Here is a 21,860-nt window from a genome sequence, read left to right as displayed (position 1 = left end):
GGATCAACGGTCCCATGTTCTTGAAGGATTTGCCCAAAAACTGGCCCAACTCACCTGTTAATCTCGCAATTCCTCCAGATGACTCAGAGTTGAGGAGAGACGTGCTTGAAGTCCATGCCAGTGTTGTCAGCCACCATGATCCAACTAATGTGTTGCTGAACTACTTTTCCACCTGGTATAAGCTCAGAAGAGCTGTTGCATGGTTCCTAAAGCTGAAGAGTTTGCTCACCCAGTGCACTCTCAAAAAAAAGGGGACCTTAAAGGCAGTCACGGCTGGCCCCATGACACTCTCTGTTCAAGATCTGGAAGAGGCAGAAGAAGCCATTGTGAAGTTCTGCCAAAATCAAGGATTCTCGCAGGAGATGGCAAGTCTGCGCAATGGAAGGAACGTCAGCCGGAAAAGCTCCATCTTCAAACTGGATCCATTCCTTGACATATTAAGAGTTAGTGGTCGCCTGAGCAGGATGGCTATGCCAGAGAAGCAGAAACATCCAGCTATTTTGCCTAAGAGGCATTTAATCTCAGAGCTCCTGCTTCGGCACATTCATCAACAGGTTGGGCATTGTGGCAGAAATCACATTTTGCCAAGCTTAAGGCAAAAATATTGGATTCCTTGTGCAAATTCCTTTGCGAGGGAAATTGTGAACAATTGTGTCCCCTGCAGGCGAAACTATGCACGTGCAAGTGAACAAAAGATGTCCGATCTGCCAATTGATCATTTGACTCCTGACCTCCCTCCATTCTCATACGTCGGAGTGGATTACTTTGGACCAATAGAAGTGAGAAGAGGGCGTGGCATGGCAAAGCGGTATGGTGTGCTATTTAATTGCCTGACTACTAGAGCAGTCCATTTGGAAGTAGCACAATCGATGGATACTGACTCCTGTGTGAATGCGTTCAGGCGCTTCATATCCAGAAGAGGCCAAGTCAGTGAGTTGAGGTCAGACAATGGAACTAATTTGATCTCCACTGAAAAGGAGCTACGGGAGGCGCTGAAACGTTGGAACATGGACTAAATTGAGAGCAGTCTTGATCAGAAAGGTGTGAAGTGGACGTTCAATCCTCCAGCTGGTGCCCACCATGGAGGCATCTGGGAGCGCATAATAAGAATGGTGAAAAGGGTCTTGTCCTCAATCACAAACCAGCAGTCTTTGGATGATGAAGGTTTAGTCACAGTGATGTGTGAGGTTGAATCCATCCTAAACAGCCGTCCCTTGACAACCGTTTCTAGTGACCCCAATGACTTGGAACCACTGACACCTAATCACCTACTGCAGCTTAAGGTCCAGCCCTTGCTTCCACCAGGAATATTCAAACAGGAAGATGTGTACGCCAGAAGGCGATGGCGACAAATACAGTATATCGCAAATCTTTTCTGGACACGATGGATACTGGAATATGTTCCACTCATGCAAGAACGATCCAAATGGTCCCGCATCCGGCCGAACTTCTCTTTGGGAGACGTAGTAGTGATCGCTGATGCTGCAGCACCACGAGGCTCATGGGTGCTTGGGAGAGTCATCGAAGCCATAGCAAATTCTAAGGGCCTTGTTCGCTCTGAGATTGCAAACTAGAACCAACCAGCTCCTAAGGCCAATCAGCAAGATCTACTTGTTGGTAAAAGCCAACAGTGAATGCTGAACAAAGACTCGTGACATGCGCAAGTGCTTCCATTTGTACTACATCCATACACTGACACTTGCACACATTTATAGTAAAACTGGAATTTAACTTAGAATTTAGAGATTGAACATTTATTGTTTTTTAGTTTTTGAAAATTGGCCCCATTGTAAATGTGTTTTGTTATAGCCACACGTGGTAGCTATAAGGGGCCGGATATGTTAGAGCCAATTTAGTTTCTTAGTTTAGATGTTTACTTGGGATAAGATTTGTTGGCCTCAGGCCACATGCTTTTATTTTGACACAGGCTTTGGTCACATGACCAATTAAAGATGGCTGCCCCTCCCTTGGCAGTCAGTTCTCAGTTTAACAAAGGAATGGTTAGTGGTGATATAGTTTTTTACCGCTTAGAGTTGGTATCTTTGGAAAGTAAAGGCTTTGAACTTAGAAAACGAACACTTTAGTTTACTTATTCAAACCTTTTATGTTGAGCCATTTTATTTGGGTTATTTAGCATTAATTTGGAATACAAACATTTGGATTTATGCCACTGTGTGCCACCTGCTTGCCTGCCTGCCATTTTCCCCCTCTGCTTGCTTGCCTGCCTGCCTGCCCTTGCCACTCTCCCTCTGCCCACCTGCTACTTACCTGCTTGCGGTCTACTCACCACCTCCTTCCATGTTGAACACCTTCAACCATCAAAACCAAGGTATGAACAACAGCTGTGCACAGTGTTTAAGATAGGCGCGTAACAATAACTATACAGCATATTTCCTTTGAAGTTGAACAGAATTGAAACTGACACTCACAATAGTAATTAAGCCTCCCTTAGAAAAAGAAAACATAAATGCCATACATGTCTGAAGGCAGGGTGAGTTTTCATAGAATATGTGAGGTTGCATTAAAACAAGTACAGGTAATATTTGGAGGTACATATTTGGGGACATCAACACATATTCTCACAAGGCCAAACCATTGTGCTGTTCTTTTACTGCAGCACAGGAAATAAAGTGAAATCTTTGTGGCACTGCTACAAATGGCTAGAATAATATTAGTAGAGGTGACAATATAGCAGAAAAGAAGGGGTGGACATGAGCAGTGAGAAATAGGCTGGTAGTACTGGATTAAAGATGTTATTATGTAACTGCAGCTGTGAGAGGAAAAGAAAAAAATGGACCTCAGAGAACTTCAGCTGACTGTAGAACCTCCTCAGGATGACAAAATGACAAATTAGGCAAAGGATATATTTAGACAGCCTAGACTTCCTGTGATTTTAACATATTTGTTGCCTTTTTTGGTAGCTGCATTGCTGTTATAGTCTCTGAGATAATAGAGGTCGCAAGGCCAACTTGTGTAAATAAGTTATTTGATGCATTTGCCAAACCCTAAATAAATGCTTAGCACTTACCAGTACTGGTGATAATAGCCTAAACTGTAAAATATAGGGTTGATGGAAAAGAACAGCATCTGCAGAAACTATTTGAATGAAATATATTAATACAATCTATTCTCATTTGTTCCCAGACTGGAACCAGTCTACATTTCCTTCGTCCTCTGGATTTCTTTCTGCTTGTTTTTCTCAAGGTGGATGACCTTTGATCCCAAAGATGTCACTGGTGACAAATCAGCATTTTGTTTTCCTGCTGTCAACAGCCCCCATCAATTTATAGTTTTCCACATTCAGCCATTTCCTGAAAAGGTCTGTGCTATGTGCATGTCAGGATGTAGAGGTTTTACCTTTAAAAATCCTCAGATGTGTTTGTGTGTGTGTGCGCGTGTACAAATATATATATATATATATATATATATATATATATATATATATATATATATATATATATATATATATATATATATATATATATATATATATATATATATATACACACACACACACACACACACACTGTTCATCATTATCGACCCAAAATCTGGGGAATGTTTCTCTGCATGATGCAGCATCACTAGGCTGGACCATTGTAATTCATTATTTTCAGGATGTACAAAGAATTGTCTGAGGACTTCCAGCTGATCCAAACTTCTTCAGCTAGAGTTCTGACAGGTTCTAACCAGAGAGGTCACATGACAGCTAGAGTTCTTACAGGTTCCAACCAGAGAGGGTACACGACTTCTGTGCTGGCTCCTCTTCATTGGTTGGTTGCACTCTTGTTGGTTTAGGCCCAAAATGGTTTTGCAGTTAATTAACACGACATTAGGTTTGAGTTATATGATGTTGGTGAGGTGAAAGTGAAGTTAGTTAATGAATCAGATGAGTTGGGACATGACAGTAACACAACCTGTTTACATGTGTGCACATCTAGCCCCATTGGAAACGTGTTGCTAAATGTAGCTTTAGCTTTTTCGAGGTGTCTCCTATAAATGCTCTGAGCTTTCTGAATTTCCACAGCTTCTGTGATGAAATCCTGTCCAAAAACCCATCTGCAGTTTGTTAACATTACGTTTAGGAAATGTGCCAATACTCCAGCTCTGATGAAATTGGCCAGTGTACTGGACTGGACTGTTTAATATTGGCAATAATGACATGAAGCAGGATGTGAACAATCCAAAGACGCCCATGGGAACGTGATGACACACAAGCCAATTTCATTGTGAAACCATCAAAAATACCTACAAGAGTTTGCTTAAGAGCTATAGTAGAAATGAAATATTTACTGTTTATGAACACTCAAGACAGCATCCACCCTTTTATTTATACAACTGTTATGATACAAGTCAAGTCTAGTTTATTATCTTTTATTTATTATCTTTCTACTGTGGTTTTGCTTGAGGAAACTAACCACTAAGTCAGTCTTCATATCAATACAATTAGGAGAAGACTCAGTCACAGCTCTCAAATTGTTGAAGTAAAACTATGTATGTCAAAGCTCAAATAGAATGTGAACTGTCATCATATTTGGAGGTAAAACCAGCCAGTCCAAATCTTTTTTTTCTTTTACTTTTCCCAACTCTGGGGTTACTTCTGAATTCCCGCTCTGTCTCATCTTTGTAGTTCATTTTGCCTTTCTTAATTTCTGCCGGAACCATTTTTCATAATTCTTTAACTGTAATCATTATATTTTAAGCAACATTCCTTCATAATTTTGGGTTTTCTGGTTCAGATTTAGCCCATGGTCCTGTATGTATGTGAATTATTGGAATAACTTACTCTGCATGCACACATCCAGACACAGACGTTGCAGCCAATTTCCAATTTTTAAAATGTTGGAAATGAGAAATATGAAGATTATAATAATTCTCATTATTATTAAGAATAATGAGAATTATTGCCAACAGCCAACAAACTACTGTCTTTATTGTCCCTCTCCCTTCATATGTGCATATGTAAGGGGTATCTTGTTGAAATGACAGGAAGAAACCTTGAGCAGGACCATGCCCATATAGGGGGACCCTCCCGCTGATGGCTGGCTGGGTAAAGAGAGAGGATAAGGGGGAGGACAGGTAGAGGAGAGAATAGGTAGAACATAGAAATACATTATATTAATTAAAATAAGCTGCTGGTAGAGTCGGGTTGGGTGGGTCAGCGGGGTTGGAGTTCAGTAGGTCCGTATACAGCTTATGAAGGCGGCGATACCTGTAGATGAATATAGAAGGGGGGGGGGGGGGCAGAAAAACTACACAAGAAATAACATCACTAGTCTACTTGGTGGAGAGGCCAGGCCAGACCATGGGGTGACAGAGGCCTGTCAGGTCATCATGTTTCTGGACCAGTAGTTTCCTGATCCTTGCAATGTTTCTCAGTTGAAAAAAGGCACTTCTAGAGACTATTTTAATGTGTGAGTTGAAGAACAGATTTTGATTAAAAGTTACTCCAAGATTCCTCACAGAGAGACTAGATGCTAGGGAGATACCATCTAGAGCGATCATGTGATCTAATCTATCCCTGAGAGGTTCAGGACCAAACACCATGACCTCAGTTTTTCCTGAGTTAAGGAGGAGGAAATTTGAAGACATCCAAGACTTTATGTCTTTAAGACAGGTCTGAAGCTTCACTAACTGCTCTGTCTCCTCTGGTTTCATGGATAAATATAGCTGAGTGTCATCAGCATAACAATGAAAATGTATTCCATGCTGCCGAATAATGTTTCCTAAGGGAAGCATGTACAAGGTGAAAAGGATTGGTCCAAGTACAGAACCTTGTGGAACTCCATGGCTAACCCTACTGTATGAAGAGGGAATGCCATGGACATGAGCAAACTGGTATCTATCTGATAAATACGATCTAAACCAGTCTAGAGCTCTCCCTTTAATGCCAATCACATGTTCCTGTTTGTGTGTGTGTGTGTGTGTGTGTGTGTGTGTGTGTGCGCACGCGTGCGTGCGTGAGAGAGTGAGATACAGAGTGGGCAACTTAAACATACTTGCAGTACAAAAGAGAGCTTTTCAGCCTCTGTTCTAACTTGGGGTCAGCTTTAGAGCTCCCTGTCAATCAGCAAGAGCACTTTAACAACACCCTCCCCCCTCTCCTCCATTCTGTCCTCCTTTTCTTACCTTCTTGCCCCTTATTACTCTATACACTCCATTTTGAATGTCTCCAGCTTCTTGTCTTTACCCACTCACACATTCTCAAATATTCCTTGTTTGATTTTTCTTTTCTTATTTCTTTCTTTGTTCTGTTTTGGATAATCAACTTATCTTTATTCCACATGACTGATGCTTTCCTGTGTTCCTGCCTCTTTTCCCCTCCCCAATTTTGACCGGGAGCACTGCTCTGCAGGCATGCACTATTTCACATGTTGTATGGTTTGACTGGCTGCATTCCATTGGTGTCAAACTGCTGGAGCCTGTTTCTTTCCTGAGCTGCACCATCATCACACCCTCACAACTGCGTCTTTTGTTTGGATTACCTCAATCTATCAATTTGACTGAGTAGCTGATAAGATCCATCAATTGGTGTGAGTCATTTTTGAACTTCTTTTCAAAGACATCTCACAGCAAATTTCCCACTAACTTTTTATTTTATGTATTTGAGTGTATATATAGATATGTACGATAGGTTGGCACATGTGGTTGCGATAAGGCCCCTTTTGAGCAGCAGCTAATGCAGAGTCAGGCACAGATGAATGATTAACTACATTCTCCCTTTTGTGTGTATGTGTGTGTGTGTGTGTGTGTGGGGGGGGGGGGGGGGTCAATGACATGATTTATCCACCAATGTTGATAAAACAGACAGGACAAACGAGGTTCCCATTAACTGTAATGGACAGGACAGGGCTGGATAACTGGGTGCAAACCTCTCACTCCTCCGTCAGGTGTTAGTAATCAAACAAGGCATCGTTTAAAACCTTCTTGTTTGCTCTGACACAACACAGGCACTCACCGAAGACTAATGTTGGCTTTCTCTTTCCTCTTTTGTATTCTTTTCATCTTTTGGTAAGTCATTTGACACAATAATTAGCAGTCAAAGAGGAAACGAGTTTGAAGGCGGATTAGCTGTGTGACAGGAAGAAAGTCTCCAATCATTACCTGATGACTCCCTTGATACTCTGCACCCAGGCATTCCTGACCCCCAGACTCTCTAGTTCGACGTTGGGGTTCTCGCGGTCGAGCGAAAGGGTTGCTTCCCTGCACCTTTGGGTCGGGGAATGAGTTCTGACGGCTGTTTGTGCTTATGCACCAAACAAAAGTTCAGAGTACACTCTCTTTTTGGAGGATCTAGGACGGACGCTGGACAGTGTCCCAACTGGGGACTCCATCGTGCTGCTGGGAGACTTCAACGCTCACGTGGGCAGCGACAACGTGACATGGAAAGGCGTGATTGGGAGGAACGGTCTGCCCGATCAGAATAACTATGTTCGAACATAAGGTTGTTCATTGGTGCTCTTGGCACCATGATGGCCTGGGCCGTAGGTCAGTGATTGACTTTATAGTCATGTCAGCTGATCTGCGACCACATGTTTTGGACACTCAGGTGAAGAGAGGAGCAGAGCTGTCAACTGATCATTACCTGGTGGTGAGTTGGATCAGGTGGGGGGAAGACACCGTGTGGACCTGGCAGGCCCAAACACTTAGTGAGGGTCTGTTGGGAACACTTGGTGGAGGAACCCATCAGGCTGGTATTCAACTCCCACCTCCGACAAAGCTTTGATCGCGTTCCACGGGCGGTAGGGGACATTGAGTCTAAATGGGCCATGTTCCGCTCTGCCATTGTCGAGGCGGCTGTCGCGAGCTGTGGCTGCAAGGCTGCTGGTGCTGGTCGTAGCGGTAATCCCCGTACCCGATGGTGGACACCAGAGGTGAGGGGAGCCATCAGGCTGAAGAAAGAGGCCTACAGGTCATGGCTGGTCTGTGGATCTCCGGAAGCAGCTGACCGGTACAGGTTGGCTAAGCGGGTTGCGGCCGCGACAGTCGAAGAGGCAAAAACTCGGGCATGGAAGGAGTTCGGTGAGGCTATGGAGGAAGACTTTCGGTCCGTGGGTTTCGCCGCCTTAGGGGCGGCAGGTGGCAACTCGCCCACACCGTGTGTGGGGAGCTGCTGACGTCTCCTGGGGCAATTATCCGGCGGTGGATGGAATACTTCCAGGAGCTCCTCAATTCTACCAACACGTATTCCACAAGGAGCCAGAGCTCCGGGAGCGGATTAGATCCTCCCGGGGTATCTTAAGGCTCTGGATGTTGTAGGGCTGTCCTGGTTGACATGCCTCTGCAACATTGCGTGGACATCGGGGGCAGTGCCCTTGGACTGGCAGACCAGGGTGGTGATCCCTATTTTCAAGGGTGGGGACCAGAGGGTGTGTTCCAACTATAGGGGGATCACACTCCTCAGCCTCCCTGGGAAGGTCTATGCCAGTGTGCTGGAAAAGAGGATTAGATCAATCATCGAACCTCTGATCAAGGAGGAACAATGCGGGTTTCGCCTCGGTCGTGGAACCAAGGATCAGCCCTTTACCCTTGCTGGGGTGCTTGAGGGGAGTTGGGAGTTTACCCAACCAGTCCACATGTGCTTTGTGGACTTGGAAAAGGATTATGACCAGGTCCCTAGGAGCATCCTGTGGGGAGTGTTCCGAGGGCATGGGTTGGATGGTCCCTTGATAAGGGCCATCCAGTCCCTGTACCAAAGGAGCAGGAGCTTGGTCAGGATAGCCGGTTGTAAGTCGGACTCGTTCCCAGTGAGGGTTGGACTCCGCCAGGGCTGCCCTTTGTCACCGGTTCTGTTCATAACTTTTATGAACAGAATTTCTAGGTACAGTGGAGGGTGTCGAGTTTGGTGAGCGGAAGATCTTGTCGCTGCTTTTTGCAGATGACGTAGTTCTTCTGGCACCATCGAGCAGGGACGCGGATCAGCACCTCCAAGTCAGAGTCCATGGTCCTTGCTCGCAAAAAGGTAGAGTGCCTTCTACGGGTCGGGAAGGAGGTCCTGCCTCAGGTGGAGGTGTTTAAGTATCTCGGGATCTTGTTCACGAGTGAGGGTAGCATGGAGCGGGAGATCGACAGGCGGATCGGAGCGGCGTCAGCAGTGATGCAGGCGCTTAACTGATCTGTCATGGTGAAGAAGGAGCTTCGCCTTCTGGCTTAGCTCTCAATTTACTGGTCGATCTACGTCCCAATCCTCACCTATGGCCATCAACATTGGGTGATGACCGAAAGAGCGAGATCTCGGATGCAAGCGGCCGAAATGAGTTTCCTCTGCAGGGTGGCCGGGCTCAACCTTAGAGACAGGGTGAGAAGCTCGGACATCCGGGAGGATCTCGGAGTAGAACCACTGCTTCTCCACATCGAGAGGAGTCAGTTGGGGCGGCTCGGGCATCTGGTTAGGATGCCTTCCGGACGCCTCCCTTTAGAGGTGTTCTGGACATGTCCCGCTGGGAGGCGGCCACGTGGCCGGCCCAGGACTAGTTGGTGAGATTACATCTCTCGCCTGGTTTGGGAGCGGCTGGGGGTTCAAACGACAAACGACAAAACGAAACTAAACGATAATGTTTAAATACAAAGAAATTAATCACTTTTTTGTGCACATGGTCAAATTTGCACATTTGTTGCTCAAACTATATTTTCTTCCAATTGATTTAGGGCATATGTTCAACAAGAATAGGAGAGGGCTAATTTGCTTTACAGCCATGTGACAGCTTTACAGGATTCTAATTGGGCTAAAGTTGTTCCCCAGTCATTGGCTCATTCAGCCTGATTATATCTGATTTTTGCAGATTTAAAAAAGTGATTCCCGGTACTTCTTTTCAGAATTAGCTGGTTTTAAAACAAGATCAAGCTGCATTTAAGAATTGTGATTTTGGTAGCGCATGCTGTTTTTTAGGCATTCAGTCAGTTATCACAATGCAGCATGAAGACATGTAGAGTTGGGATACATCCCATTGCACAAAGGAATTCTCTTAAAACACTTTCTGCTGCAGATGGATTCAGGTTTAACCTGAACAACGTGCTGAAGTTTGAAGTTCATGCACCAGTGCTTCTGATAATAATTCCACAAACCGTTTCCCACTGTTGCCTCACAGAATGTCCCAAGTACAATCCCCCAGTGAGGTGCATCGGGATGCATGTGGGTAGACAAATGGTATGAAAGTGAGTGTGAGCAGTTGTTTATCCTATATGTTGGATGAGCTTGAGGGACAAAGCAGAAGATGGAGGGAAATTAATAAAAGAAAGTTGGTATTTAATCATCTCAATGTGTTACGTTCTTCGTATGATCCAGACCTTCTTGTCCATTCTTTCTCCTTCTTTCTCCTCATGTTTTTTTCTCCACTTTTGTGTTCTGCATGATACCAGTTGGCCAGACCACCTGTTGTTCTTGGTGACGGTTCACTGATGAGGAATGTGAATGGATGGCAAGGTTGTTAACCTCTGCTTACAGAAAGAGTTGAACTCTGACATGAAGAGGTTACGAAGACACATAGCACTCAAAGCAGGATTCTATTAACCCTGTAGACACACAGCCAAATAAGCATTTAAACACTTTTTTCCCCACTTGCCACATTGTTCCCCTGCTCCCCACCCTCTGAATGCACATTTAGGAAAACAGCGTTGGGCTCCATTGAGGACCACTCTTTTTTCCTCTTTTTTGTCAGCAGCTGATTGGCAATTTGTCTGGAGATGAACTCATTACCAGGTTTCCCAGAACAAACTGAATAGGTTAAAGAATTGTGAAGCTAGTCAAGAGAGACAAGGTCTAAAGATGGGAAAATAAAAATGAAGCGATCATTTGAAGTGGTGCTAGCACATGCACAGACCCATTGTTGCTAATGTAAAACAACAACTTATAAACTTATAATGTGAACCAACATAATAAAAGATCCCTGAAAATGTCTCTTCTTATAGAATCCTGGTACAGCGTCAGTCCAGTTGAGCTAGTTCCCTCTTTAATAGACCAGAGAGCACTTTAACGAAGTATGTGTGCTTTGAATGCTCATGTGAACTGGCTGCAGTAATAGTTCAAGTTGAGAGACAGACTTTTCAGGTTAATATTGTTATTGATATTAGGATTATTGTTGCTGTTATTAGCACAATTATTCTTAGTGTTATTATCAATGTTATTAGTGTCAGTGGTGCTACTATGTAATATAGTAAGTGTGTGTGTGTGTGTGTGTGTGTGTGTGTGTATGTATATATATATATATATATATATATATATATATATATATAAATATAAATATAAATAAAAAAAATCTCTTCCTCGCCCTCCTGGGCGGTGCCTCCTTCCATCAGACACGGGTCCTCTACCAGAGGCCTGGGAGTCTGAGGGTTCTGCGCAGGATTTTAGCTGTTCCTAGGACTGCGCTCTTCTGGACAGAGATCTCTGGTGTGGTTCCTGGTATCTGTTGGAGCCATCTACTCAGGTTGGGTGTTACTGCCCCTAGTGTCCCGATCACCACTGGGACCACTGTTGCCTTCATCCCCCACATTCTCTCCATCTCCTCCTTCAGCCCTTGGTATTTCTCCAGCTTCTCGTGTTCCTTCTTCCTGATGTTGCTATCATTCGGGATTGCTACATCTATCACCACCACTGTCTTCCGGTGTTTATCCACCACCACTATGTCAGGCTGGTTGGCCACCACCATCTTGTCAGTCTGGATCTGGAAGTCCCACAGGATCTTGGCCTGCTCGTTCTCCACCACTTTCGGAGGTGTCTCCCACCTGGTCCCTGGGACCTCCAGCCCATACTCAGTGCAGATGTTCCTGTATACTATGCCAGCCACCTGGTTATGCCGTTCCATGTATGCCTTGCCTGCCAGCATCTTGCACCCTGCTGTGATGTGCTGGACTGTCTCAGGGGCATCTTCACACAGTCTGCACCTGGGGTCTTGTCTGGTATGGTAGACCCTGGCCTCTATTGCTCTGGTGCTCAGGGCCTGTTCTTGTGCAGCCATGATTAGTGCCTCTGTGCTGTCTTTCAGTCCGGCCTTTGTCAGCCACTGGTATGTTTTCTCAATATCAGCCACTTCCTCAATTTGTCGGTGGTACATTCCATGCATGGGCTTGTCCTTCCATGATAGCCCCTCAGGTTCCTCCTCCTTGGTGGGCTTTTGTTGCCTGAGGCATTCACTCAGCAGTGGGTCAGTGGGGACCATCTTCTTGATGTATTCTTGGAGGCTTGTTGTTTCCTCCTGGACAGTAGTTCGGACACTTACTAGTCCTCGGCCCCCTTCCTTTCACTTTGTGTACAGCCTCAGGACACTGGACTTAGGGTGAAACCCTCCGTGCATGGTGAGGAGCTTCCTTGTCTTGATGTCAGTGTCTTGTATCTCTTCCAGTGGCCAGGGTATTATGCCAGCAGGATATCTGATTAATGGCAGGGCGTAGGTGTTTATGGCCTGGATCTTGTGCTTACCATTCAGCTGACTTTTCAGGACCTGTCTTAACCTCTGCAGGTATTTGGCTGTGGCTGACCTGCTAGCTGCCTCCTCGTGGTTACCATTTGCCTGTGGGATCCCCAGGTATTTGTAACTGTCCTGCACATCTGTGATGTTCCCTTCAGGTAGTTCAACCCCGTCAGTTGCGATCACCTTTCCCCTTCTAGATATCATCCGCCCACATTTGTCTAGCCCGAATGACATCCCGATGTCTTTGCTGTAGATCCTAGTGAGGTGAATCAGGGAGTCGATGTCACGCTCGTTCTTGGCATACAGCTTGATGTCGTCCATGTAGAGGAGGTGGCTGACGGTTGTTCCACTTCGGAACTGGTACCCATAGCCACTCTTGGTGATGATCTGGCTGAGGGGGTTTAGGCCTATGCAGAACAGCAGGGGGGACAGAGCATCTCCTTGATATATGCCACATCTGATGCTCACCTGCGCGATTGGCTTTGAGTTGGCCTCCAGAGTCGTGTTCCACAGCTTCATGGAGTTCTGGATGAACTCTCTTAGTGTCCTGTTGATGTTATACAGCTTTAGGCACTCTAGTATCCATGTGTGCGGCATTGAGTCATAGGCTTTCTTGTAATCAATCCAGGCAGTGCACAGGTTCCGCATCCTACAGTCCTGGGCGATTGCCCTGTCGACCAGTAGCTGGTGCTTGGCACCTCTGGTGTTGTTCCCTATGCCTTTCTGTGCTCTGCTCATGTATTGATCCATGTGCCTGCTGATCTTAGCCGCTATGATGCAGTAGTGTGTGCCAGGTCATATTCTTCTGTCTGTGAACGGCACCCAGACTGGATCCAGCTTCTCCAGCAGATTAAACTCTCTGCTGCTCACTGGAAACCAGAACAATGCGTGTAGATGATTGATGATGATATGTGTCCTGTCAACTGAAAGAGTAAATTCATTCAAATTCTGCACAAAGGAAAATAAACATATTGATATTATTAACTTTAACTAATTCTGTGTTGTGAATAGGAACATGTTGTCAAATGTATTCATAAAGTATGTTGTAGTATTAAATGTATTTTTTATTTATAATTAGAGTGTCTATCCTATAGAAGACGTTGCATTTTTAAAATCATACATTATCCATCGCTTAAGACTACAATAAGAATGGCTACTCTAATAAAAAGCTTTTACCAAAAAAATGAAAAGCATTCTTCCCTTCTTTTGGTTGTGATTAGTTGAATTTTTAATGTTTATGCTAAACTTTAGGGGCTTTTTTTCCTTTCCTTTTTAATTCATAAAGGTTTCCTTTTGAAATAAAGCTTGAATGTGTTGTTTTTCCACATCCATCATAGAAGACTAGATTTCTCTGCTTGGTTTGGGTAGAACAGCATAAGAAAGGGGGGAGTGATTGGGAGACGGGGGAGGTGGCAGTGACGATGTGATCAGTTCTCAATTTGAAATGGGGACTGAAATAAATCTAAGGGATGAAGGGACAAAGTAGCGCTTCACAGGACAGAGGGGTGTTAAAAGAGGCCATAGAAGGTAATGGCACACAGGGAGTCATAATTAGAACAAAGACAAGAATGGGTGTGAAAGAAGAACATGGAGGATAAAGGGAAGCAATGACGGAGTAGAATGATTGCATAAATGAATGAAGGTTGTGGGGAGGAAGAAGGAGGGCAGCGGCTTTGGGGCAACATTCCTGAAGTGCAACCGACCCAGCGCTGCTCTTCCTCCTAAAGCAAACAGAGAGCAGATAGACACCATTTGATCACAACTCATGAAAGTGATGCAAAGCAATAGGAAAAAAGCTGCAAAAGATACACACACGTCGGTACACAGATACACAAGTCCAACTAGTTTCTAATGTGAACCAGCAAAACTTGAAATTAGACTTTACAGTGTGAGGCTAACATTACACACAAACAAAGACCACAACTTCTTCAAAACCTTTATCACAAAGTATCAACAGTACATTTCCAGCCATTCCTAGAAATGTGCGTCCAATTATGACAGATGTCATAGTGGCATACAAGCAAGAGTCTAAAAGGTGTATAAAATGTAACATGTAGCATTCCAACAGTAGCAACATCAGCAAAAACACCAATAATTATAATAGTTATAGAGTAATAAATTACCTCCCTTTGTCAGTTTTCTTTTTACAGACAAGACACCGATTGTTCCTGTGCTCACATGTCTCACACACTACCTTTAAAGACTGAACCCATAAACATAGTTTTGTCATGCAGACATGTAACTCAGACATTGTACATATTTACAGGCCAGGATGTAACTACGATTATGCTTGTATCCAATAATATGGTGACGTGGACAACCCTCAGAACAGTGGCTCTCTGGTGCAGCACACCCCTCTAGAGGCAGGAAGTCTACATTACAACTGAATAAACTCATTAGTTGCAGCCAATAAATGGGCAAACTGCATTTGTGCACGTGTGTGGAATGACAAGCAAAAAAGCTACATACAGAAGGATATGTAGCAAAAGAAAATAAGAACAAGGGCCTGAATTTAAATACGGCAGTTCCCCCATTTTAGCTTAGCATGGGAAAAAACATAGAAACTGGAAAACAGACAAGAAAAAAAAATTCCATATGACAAAGAGCTCTTTTGTTGCTCTAGATGGAAAACACAACATGCATGTATACAACTGTCAACAATAAAAAAGTTATTACACTACAATGTGCAAAAAAAAATACTTCTTCGCCTCTCACAGGTTAAGGTAGTGCAAATACTTTATCAATAAGCAATGAAGTAATTTTGAATGATACTCATGTTAGCAATTCAACATTAAAGATTTATATTTTACCATTAAAAAAAAACCATCACACACACACACACACACACACACACACACACACACATACAGACACACATTATTTAATTTCCACTGTTTGGTCCCGCATTCACAGGTAAAGCCAGTAGAATGTTATACACCTGTGTTATACACTGATGTTATACATCGGTGCTATACACCCTGTTATACACCTGTGTTATCCATGCATTCATCCATCTTCCGCCGCTTATCGGGTCGCGGGGGCAGCAGCCACGGGGGCAGCAGCTTAAGCAGAGAGGCCCAGACTTCCCTCTCCCCGGCCGGTGAAATACACCTGTGTTATACTGCAATATTATAGACCGATGTTATACACCGGTGTTACGCACCCGTATTAAATAATAAAGTTTCTAAGTGTACACTTCCTCAAAACAAATGTCCAAAGCATCAGGAATTAGTGGCGACATGGTACTACTGGTTCCCCACTTGTCGGCTCATTTTGGGGCTCATTTCATCCCTATATCTTGCGCGCTGCCTCTGCACGGCTTCTCTGGGTTCTGGTACTCAGGTGTCTTCTGGTTTGACAGTGAGACAAAGGAGTTCTCTGCTTGGAAAGAAACAGAATGTGTGGACAAAGAGTTGTGACCAAATTCAGGAAACATTAACCTGATGTACATTATCATCAGCAAGGGGACAAAATGAAGAAATTAACAGATGCTGTGGTATTTGAAGTAGAATGTGGGATTGGGTTAAGGTGGTAAGTCTTACCCTGCCCACTCCTCTTTTGCTTCCTGCTTCCTTCCTTTTCCTGGAAAACATCCCAAGTTCATCCCTGATTGCCTTATTTATCCACTGAATAACTGTTTGTGACTAAGCCTTACCTTGTTCTCTGTTTATGTGCTTATAAATGCTATATATCAGCGCCGCAAAGGTGCTCAGCAACACTATGCAAGTAGCTGTTATTAGCATATTCATATAAAGCTGTTTACCAGTTTGATCCTCCGGTTTACCTGCAGAGAAGTAGAAAAGCATTATAGAGGTGAATTATTCAAAGTATGATAGATTCAAACAAAGAAAGGAAAAAGGGCTTCAGGTTTGTAAATGTATGTTTGTGATATCATCAATATAGAGATTTGTGTATTTATTAGCTGGTCAGATGGTCTGGCTCAGTCCTGGACTGCTCTCTGGACTCCATTGAGGAGGTGAGTGAGAGGAGGATGTTAGCCAAGCTGACATCAATTATGGACACCCCCTCTCACCCCCTACACGAGACTGTGGGGGCCTTAAGCAGTTCCTTCAGCAGCAGACTGTTACACCCATGGTGTAAAAGGGAGCGTTACCGCAGGTCATTCATCCCAACTGCCGTCAGATTGTTCAACATGCACAACATTTAATTGTAGCACCAATAACCCAGGGTTGGCATATTTGCACTAACTAATCATCCTACCTCTGGAATGTCTTATTTGCACATCTTATTTGCACCTTAATTTTTCTTCACACTGTCCGACACTCCTTCTGTACGTAATTTTAATTTCTGTATATACTGTACAATGTACATAGCAATGTACATAATATAAGAGTCTTTTTCTTTTTTTTCTTTTAGTACTTTTCTGTATTGTACACCACGGGCTAACGCTGTAACGTGCAATTTCCCCGATGTGGGATCAATAAAGTCTTTTATCCTATTCTTATTTCATTATGAAATCCATCGGTCCTGTCCCATGCAGACATCGAGACCTACGCTTCCTATGAACTGGAATATGTCTCCACCATGATAGACAGCACCAGCATCAATAACATCAGAACCATAACCCATCTGCTGCTGAAGGTCCACAACATCACCACAGATCAGGAAATGAACAAACCTAGAGTAGAACTAGAACCAACGTGGAACGGGCCATCAAGAAGGCCTAGTGCTACAATGGAAGTGCAACAAGAAACTCAGCCCACAAAGCAGCAACTCTCTGATTTTTTCTTGCTTAACAAGACCCATTAGTTCTATGCTGGTTTTGTGATGGAAAACCTGGAGCTGTGAGGGCCTCCCCGGAGCACAGGCCAGGTAGCTGGCACGGATCCTGACAGAACTATAATCAACATGTCTGTGACCGACGCCATCATGTCCCAAAGACACTCACTTTTCAAAAGGGTTACAGCAGCTGGTAGTGGTGCGCCTCATAGCCTGTCTTCTTCCAAAACTGCACCCCAACCAATATGCCTACTGCATGAATGTCAGCAGTAGATGCTCTCTCTGTGGCACCAGACTCTCCTCTCAGTGTCAATATTTATGCCAAAATGGAGTTAATAGATTTTAGCATAGCTTTTTATACCATCCGCCATCTAACCTAATTACCAAAGTGACAGATCTGCAACTGGTTACTGGCCTTTCTGACTAACAAGCCCCAACACATTGGGTCCGACATACAATGTTCCTCCACCCTCATCTAAACCCTGGTGGAAGTACAGAGTTGTGTGATGAGTCCGTTCCTCTACTCATGACTGCAGAGCTGAGCATTCATTCAACATTCTAACACCACCATCAACTCTGTGATTGACACCACAGTGATTCACCTCAAGAAAAAGGTGGAGCAGTTGTCCACCAACATGCTGCTGCTCATTCAAGCTGAGCTCAACCAACCTTCTGCTGCTCAACACAAATAAGACCAAATAAGTCATTATAGACTTGAAGATGCAGGCTGACACCGACTCACCCATATCAGGCTGCAGAGTGTGTGACCAGGTTAACAATGCTAACCACTGCACCACCCTAACTTAATCTAATCTAGACTCACTCACTCACTTTCTACCGCTTGTTCCTCCACTGAGGGTCGCGGGGGGACTGGAGCCTATCCCAGCACAATGGGCAGAGGCAGGGTACACCCTGGACTGGACGCCAGTCAATCGCAGGGCTAACACATATAGACAAACAACTATTCTCTCTCACACTCACACCTACGGGCAATTTAGAGTTTCCAATTAGCCTAATCCCCAATCATGCATGTCTTTGGACTGTGGGAGGAAGCCGGAGTACCCGGAGAGAACCCACGCAGGCGCAGGGAGAACATGCAAACTCCACACAGAAAGTCCCCAGCCTCAGTCCCAACCGGGGATCGAACCCGGGGCCTTCTTGCTGTGAGGCAACAGTGCTAACCACCACACCACCGTGCCACCCTCCTAATCTAGTCTATTTATTCATAACTGTGACCTCTGTGGAAAAAGTCGACTTTAGAAGATGGACCAAGACAGAAAGCAGGAAGTGTTTGTTCCTTCAGAACTTACAGACTGTAATATGGTCTGATGTGCTGTCACCCACACAGCACCGGATGGATCTCAGTTTCCCACTGGAACAGTTGAAGGAGGCACTGCTGGAGCTGTTGACCATCAGGGTGTCTGGATCCTGGACCTCACTGTTGTTCTCAAGCTTCCACGCGTGACTGTCCAGTACATCCCAGGTTATTCTGATCCTTGGATACCCTCCGTGTGACACACAGTGTACCACACAGCTCAGCCCATCATGACACTCTTGTGTGGTTTGAGGTTTGCTGTAGTTGGCTAAGACGGGGGACAAACAGACTGCTGTAATTCAGCAGTTCAAGGTTCCAAAACTAAAACCAGCAAAGTTAAAAATTGCCTTTGCAAAGTTTTCATTACTTCAATAAATGAGCACTGTTTATAGTAAGATGAGAGAAATAAGTATTAAAGTGTGTCTGGAGTTTAGACAGCTCTGAACAACTACAGATGAGGTGAAGAATATCTGATTTTATGATGACAGTAGTGCCCTAAAGGTCAGAAGGTCATGGAGAAGCCATTTAAAGACCATTAAAGAGGCAGACTCCAGGTTGGCTTGGTGTTTAAACTGGATCTACTGGGGAGGGAGACACATTTAACTTGTCAGACATTGTCGCCACAGTGCAGAGTGAGATAATGAGGCACGTTAGAAAAGAGCAGCATGACAACAACAGCCCAGAGAGGCCACAATGACACCTGAAATGCTCCACTACCTTTCCTTCAAACTTTATATTCTGATGTGGGATATTGCATCTCCACTTCATGTATGAAATAAATATAATATTACCACTCATTTTGGATTTAAATCATCTGAGTATCGATCACAACATTAGATTGAAAGAATGAAAAGGTCTCAGCGTTTCCAAGACAACTTTGATCAACTAAGTTCTTCTTACAGTAACATGAACTTTCCTGTTAACAAACCATTAATAACAAATGGTTTGATGGTACAAAGGATTTTAATTCCAATATTTTACTGTGAAAATGAAATAAATACAAACTGCAGCCCATTTCAAATTAATTTTTAGTTCCACTTAACAAGAAAACTTGACAACAACCTTCATGAATGAAATAGAGTATATAATTTTTACCTGTCACACTGAGTTTCATAACAGTCTGAACGAGGCCATCGCTGTATTTGATGTAGCACTCGTAGTCCCCTTCGTGTGAGGCCTTCAAGTTGAACATGTGCACTGTGGTCCTGTCTTTATCATCCATCCTCGTGTTGCTCCAGGCCTCATTTGGTATATCTTTTGATAAATGATAGCCATTGATAAAGCTATTATTCTTTTGAAAGTAGAAAAAGTCGATTGATTTTGATTTGACATCAGGGCAGTGAAAGGTCAGATTTCCGCCAACTTCCCCTTTAAGATGAACCTGAGCAGCAGCGTCTGGAAAAGATCAAAGTTATACGATGAGTGTGTGTCTGTGTGTGTGTGTGTGTGTAAGCATGGGCACATACGGTATGTTTGTGAGAGCCAAAGGTCTGATTTGCTTATTTGCACAGGAGCTTAAATAAGAAAGTTGACTCAATTCATCATCATGACAAATTAACGAAACATGTCTAATTTGGGTTTAATGTAGGTGGGAAAGTTCAACCCCATGACATCATAGACAAATTTCAGTTCCCTTTTTTACTCCCACAAATATTTGACTACAGCTCCTCTATGGATTTGTCAAGGTTTACAAAATTTTATGTCCTTTATTTTTTAATCAACTTGCCTGTTTTGATGCTGCACCATCTTTAACTCATTATATATTTGACAGAACTCTTATTAATGTGAAGTTTGTTTGATTATTTTTTGATTTGCATTTTAATGCTCATTGCAACTTAAAAATAAATGAATGATTGATGAACAGAGATTTGACTGGGGCTGCATTTAGTTGCTAAAAGTTGCTAAAAAGATCTTAAAAACTCTCCACAACTTGATAAATGGTGTTCTGTTGATATGAGAGAAATCTCACCTGACATAAAGAAGATGTACAATAAAGTCCAAAGCAGAAACAGCCTCCAGGAGCAAAGCTTCTGTTTGCTTAGGAGACAGAGGACAAACCCATAAGCTCACCATGATTACATCATGACCTGATAAAAGTCACACTTCTGAAGTATATGTTGGTGTCTGTACAGGAACGTTGCCAGTGAAGGTTTTACCCACAGTCAAAATGAAACACACACACATGAGAACACTGACTCACACTGAACACTGACACTTGTATTAAATCATCATATTACTGGTCCAGTCAGTCTCCTTTGTTTTTTATATTGGTGGAGTGTTGGTGGAGTGTTGGTGGGGTGACGGTGGAGTGACAGTGGAGTGTTGGTGATGTGAAGGTGGTGTGATGGTGGGGTGACAGTGGATTGACAGTGGAGTGTTGGCGGTGTGACGGTGGAGTGACAGTGGAGTGTTGGTGGGGTGACGGTGGAGTGTTGGTAGGGTGACTGGAGTGATGGTGGAGTGACAGTGGAGTGTTGATGGAGTGGCAATGGAGTGTTGGTGGAGTGGAGGTGGAATGTTGGTGGAGTGACGGTGGAGTGTTGGAGGAAGGACGGTGGAGTAGAGGGGTGGATGAGCTCAGCGTGGTGTGGAATTATGGTGATGAAATGAAATGAAAGAGTCAAGAAAGAAACTAGTGTTGAAAAATTAAAGTGGATCACTGGATCAGAGGGAATGTACTTACAGAAATCTTTGCATTTTGAAGTATGACTCCTGTTAAACAGAGGAAACATAAATAGTTCACAATTTCTGTAAATTTTGCTGGTTAAAGAAAAAGAATTACTGTCTAATCTAGCAGGGAATTCCACACTAGAGATGTGTTCCTTAGCTGCTCTGGGAATTTTCCATCAAAATTGGAAACCTTGCAAACTTTAGAAACCAAGAACAAAACAGCTTTTGGACTTTTGCATTTTTTCCATGATGATTTATAAAGTAGTTCCGGGAAATCCCTTGGTAGCAACTAGATGGACAGCAGCAGGGTGATGTAAAAGCTGAAATCACAGTTTAGAATCTCAAATCAAATTCATCAAATACTTTTAAAAAAGTATATATGAATAAAAAATAGGGAACCTCTGATACTATCACTGACTGCTTTGATCTGGCACCACATAAAAGGGGATTACCAAAAGAACTGAATGGTACACATATTCATGGCACAGATTGTAACTCCAACTTCTGATGACAGACAGGCAGGCAGGCAGGCAGGCAGGCAGTCAGACAGGCAGACAGGCAGTCAGACAGACAGACAGACAGACAGGCAGGCAGGCAGGCAGACGCTCTTTGTAGCTAAAAGGTAAATTGTTATGGTGCATTACTGACAGATATCTACTTTTCTGAAGCAGAGAGACAGAAACTTACCGTCATCATGTGGGTTTGTTGTCAGAATGAAAAACTAC

At 43.7% G+C, this 21,860-nt stretch overlaps 1 protein-coding gene across 2 annotated transcripts; it reads right to left on the bottom strand.

The window, feature by feature from the left end:
* Positions 1 to 13,106: 13,106 nt before the first annotated feature.
* LOC105417042 (uncharacterized) lies at positions 13,107 to 21,860 on the bottom strand. 2 transcript variants are annotated; one of them, XM_029844353.1, is made up of 8 exons: positions 21,823 to 21,860; positions 21,149 to 21,177; positions 20,435 to 20,502; positions 19,561 to 19,860; positions 18,461 to 18,733; positions 16,066 to 16,194; positions 15,953 to 15,992; positions 13,107 to 15,791 (listed from the first exon to the last, which is right to left on the bottom strand). In XM_029844353.1, the coding sequence occupies exons 1-8, from the start codon at positions 21,829 to 21,831 to the stop codon at positions 15,749 to 15,751; spliced, it is 891 nt and encodes a 296-aa protein (XP_029700213.1). In that variant the 5' UTR covers positions 21,832 to 21,860; the 3' UTR covers positions 13,107 to 15,748. The 2 variants fall into 2 exon arrangements, with proteins under 2 accessions (XP_029700213.1, XP_011606585.1); XM_011608283.2 differs by having other exon boundaries at positions 13,108 to 15,788.

This window comes from Takifugu rubripes, chromosome 11, assembly GCF_901000725.2.
Source record: "Takifugu rubripes chromosome 11, fTakRub1.2, whole genome shotgun sequence".
Lineage (NCBI taxonomy): Eukaryota > Metazoa > Chordata > Actinopteri > Tetraodontiformes > Tetraodontidae > Takifugu > Takifugu rubripes.
Note: the sequence above shows the minus strand (reverse complement) of the source record. Positions and strands in the feature narration are given on the sequence as shown.